The sequence below is a fragment of the Acanthisitta chloris genome, unplaced genomic scaffold (assembly GCF_000695815.1).
Source record: "Acanthisitta chloris isolate BGI_N310 unplaced genomic scaffold, ASM69581v1 scaffold23432, whole genome shotgun sequence".
NCBI classification, from domain to species: Eukaryota; Metazoa; Chordata; class Aves; order Passeriformes; family Acanthisittidae; genus Acanthisitta; species Acanthisitta chloris.
In genome coordinates, this window is record NW_008661386.1 from 3,833 (window position 1) to 6,162 (window position 2,330).

Sequence of the window (2,330 nt, forward strand, 5' to 3'; positions counted from 1 at the left end):
CAGAGGGACCCTACAGAGCAATAATGGGGTGGCAGCACTTGTCTTGGCACAGCAGTGCTCTCCTTGCAGGAAAATGCAGCACTTTTTGCCGTACAATAAAGATGATTTCCCAGGGGAATAAAGCTTGCAATCTCTAAGCCCTGCCAATGTGCATATTAACTTGAGAGCAGCTGTAGATCATTCTTGAGCTACAGCACAGGCTTATTTTTTCTCCCCAAATAGCTGTATTACCTTAAATATGATAGCAATGGGAATATCTTCTGACAGAGTGTTGTGCCTCAGGTAAAATCTTCCTTGTTTCACAACCATATTTGTTCTGCTTTTCTTCTCATGAGTGGAACTGAAGTTAAAAAAAGTAGTATTATGTCCAACAGAATGTTTGTACTGACTCCCAGAATCTTTTGCATGAACCTTAGCAAGCTTGAACAATCTTTCAGGTGAATTAATCCCACTTCTCTTTCCTAAAAATTACATTAAAACAGCCAGACATCAGCCTGGAACTCCAAGGTAACAGGGTGTTATCACCTGTCATGGGGATCATTTGGACTATCTGACTTCAAAAATAGAAGTCTTTAATTTTTCAAATCATCTTTGCATGCTTTTATCATCAATTTTTGCGTAACTAGCAAGGCCAAACTGTGCACAAGTTCTGTAGTACAAGTGGTAATGAGGTAACAGGGCTTTGTTGCATGTTAACCTCATCTGGGCTTACTGCGCAAGAGTAGAGTAGTTAGGAGAGATGTGTGGGACCTCTGGAGAAGAAAAAACAGATCTCACATTCAAGTGACAAACACCATGTTTACGAGGAGAGGCTGAGGGAGCTGGGGGTGTTCAGCCTGGAGAAGAGGAGGCTCAGGGGAGACCTTCTCACCCTCTACAACTCCCTGAGAGGAGGCTGGAGTCAGGTGGGGGTTGGTCTCTTCTCCCAGGCAACCAGCAGGAGGACAAGAGGGCACAGACTCAAGCTCTGCCAGGGGAGGGTTAGGTTGGATATTAGGAAGAGATTTTTTCAGAGAGACTGATCAGGGATTGGAATGGGCTGCCCAGGGAGGAGGTGGGTTTACCATCCCTGGAGGTTTTCAAGATGAGGCTGGATGTGGCACTTGGTGCCATGGTCTAGTAACCACAGTAGGGTTGGACTTGATGATCTTGAAGGTCTTTTCCAACCCAGCTGATTCTATGATTCTATGATCAGCATGCAGCTTAAAAAAACCCAAAAAACAACCAAAAGGCAAAAATATAAATCAAACAATCAAAGAGGAAAGGCCAAATTTAGACTACCTTGCCATTTTCAGTCATTTGTGCAGGACAAAAATATTTTTGATTCCTTCTCAACTGCCTTTGCCTTTCGAAGTTTTTACACCAATTTGATGCAGAGAGGCAGAGAAAAGGTTACATCAAATTTCCACTGCAGTAACATCATGTTACTTGCTGCAAAAAGGAGACCAAACACCATCGATTAGGAAGTGCACCTGGTTATGTTAAAAATCAGCACTTGCTCTTCCTAATCCAGGATGAATCCTGAAGCACATGAGCAACTCTCACTGATTTTTGTGGGAATACTGTACTAACTCATTTTGGGATTGATGTTTCAGTGTACAAAATGACAGCAGCAAGAGAGGGGCATTGAACGTCTACAGCTTTTTCCTGTCAAACTACTCTAGGAAGAAACCTAGTTATTTCAACTACAACAATGAAGCTTTGGGTTTCGCTCCTTTATACAATTGTAGGCATTTACCATACCTGGTAACAGAAGCGCCAACTGTGCCTTTTCGGTCAGCTTCCACAATGATTCTGTTCTTGGACAGCTGCTCTTGAATAAGAATTACTTTCTCTACACCTTTAACGATGAAATAGCCACCTAGGCAATGGAAAAGAAGGAGTCTGCATGTCAGTACCCTTATGCCTTACTTGTGTCCTTCAATATATTCTCATGGCTTGGGTGGGTGGACTCTTTGGTGGGTAAAGAACTGGCTGGATGACCTAGAGAGTTGTGGTTAATGGTGCTAAATCCATCTGGGGCCAGACACTGGTGGTGCTCCCCAGGGCTGAGTGTTGGGGCCAGTCCTATTTAACATCTTTAGTGATTATCTGGATGTGGGGATTGAGTGATCCTCAGGAAATTTTCACATAACATTAAGTTGGGTGGGGTGCGGATCTGCCTGAGGGTAGCAAAGCTCTACAGAGGGACCTGGACAGAGTGGCTGAGGACAACTGCAAGAGAGTCAATAAGGCTCAGTGCTGGTCCTGCCCTTAGGACACAACAACCCCAAGCAGCTCCAGGCTGGGGGAGGAGTGTCTGGAGAGGTGGTGGTCCCAAAGGGACTTGG

At 44.4% G+C, this 2,330-nt stretch overlaps 1 protein-coding gene across 1 annotated transcript in view; it reads right to left on the reverse strand.

The window, feature by feature from the left end:
• Positions 1-231: 231 nt before the first annotated feature.
• The window catches only part of LOC103797977 (DNA-directed RNA polymerase III subunit RPC2-like), a gene marked incomplete at both ends in the record, with an annotated part of 10,789 nt that continues 8,690 nt past the window's right edge, over positions 232-2,330 (reverse strand). Inside the window, 2 exons of the mRNA XM_009070218.1 lie at positions 232-340; positions 1,744-1,861. Coding sequence (XP_009068466.1) covers positions 232-340; positions 1,744-1,861 — 227 coding nt within the window. The remainder of the gene's footprint in view (positions 341-1,743; positions 1,862-2,330) is intronic.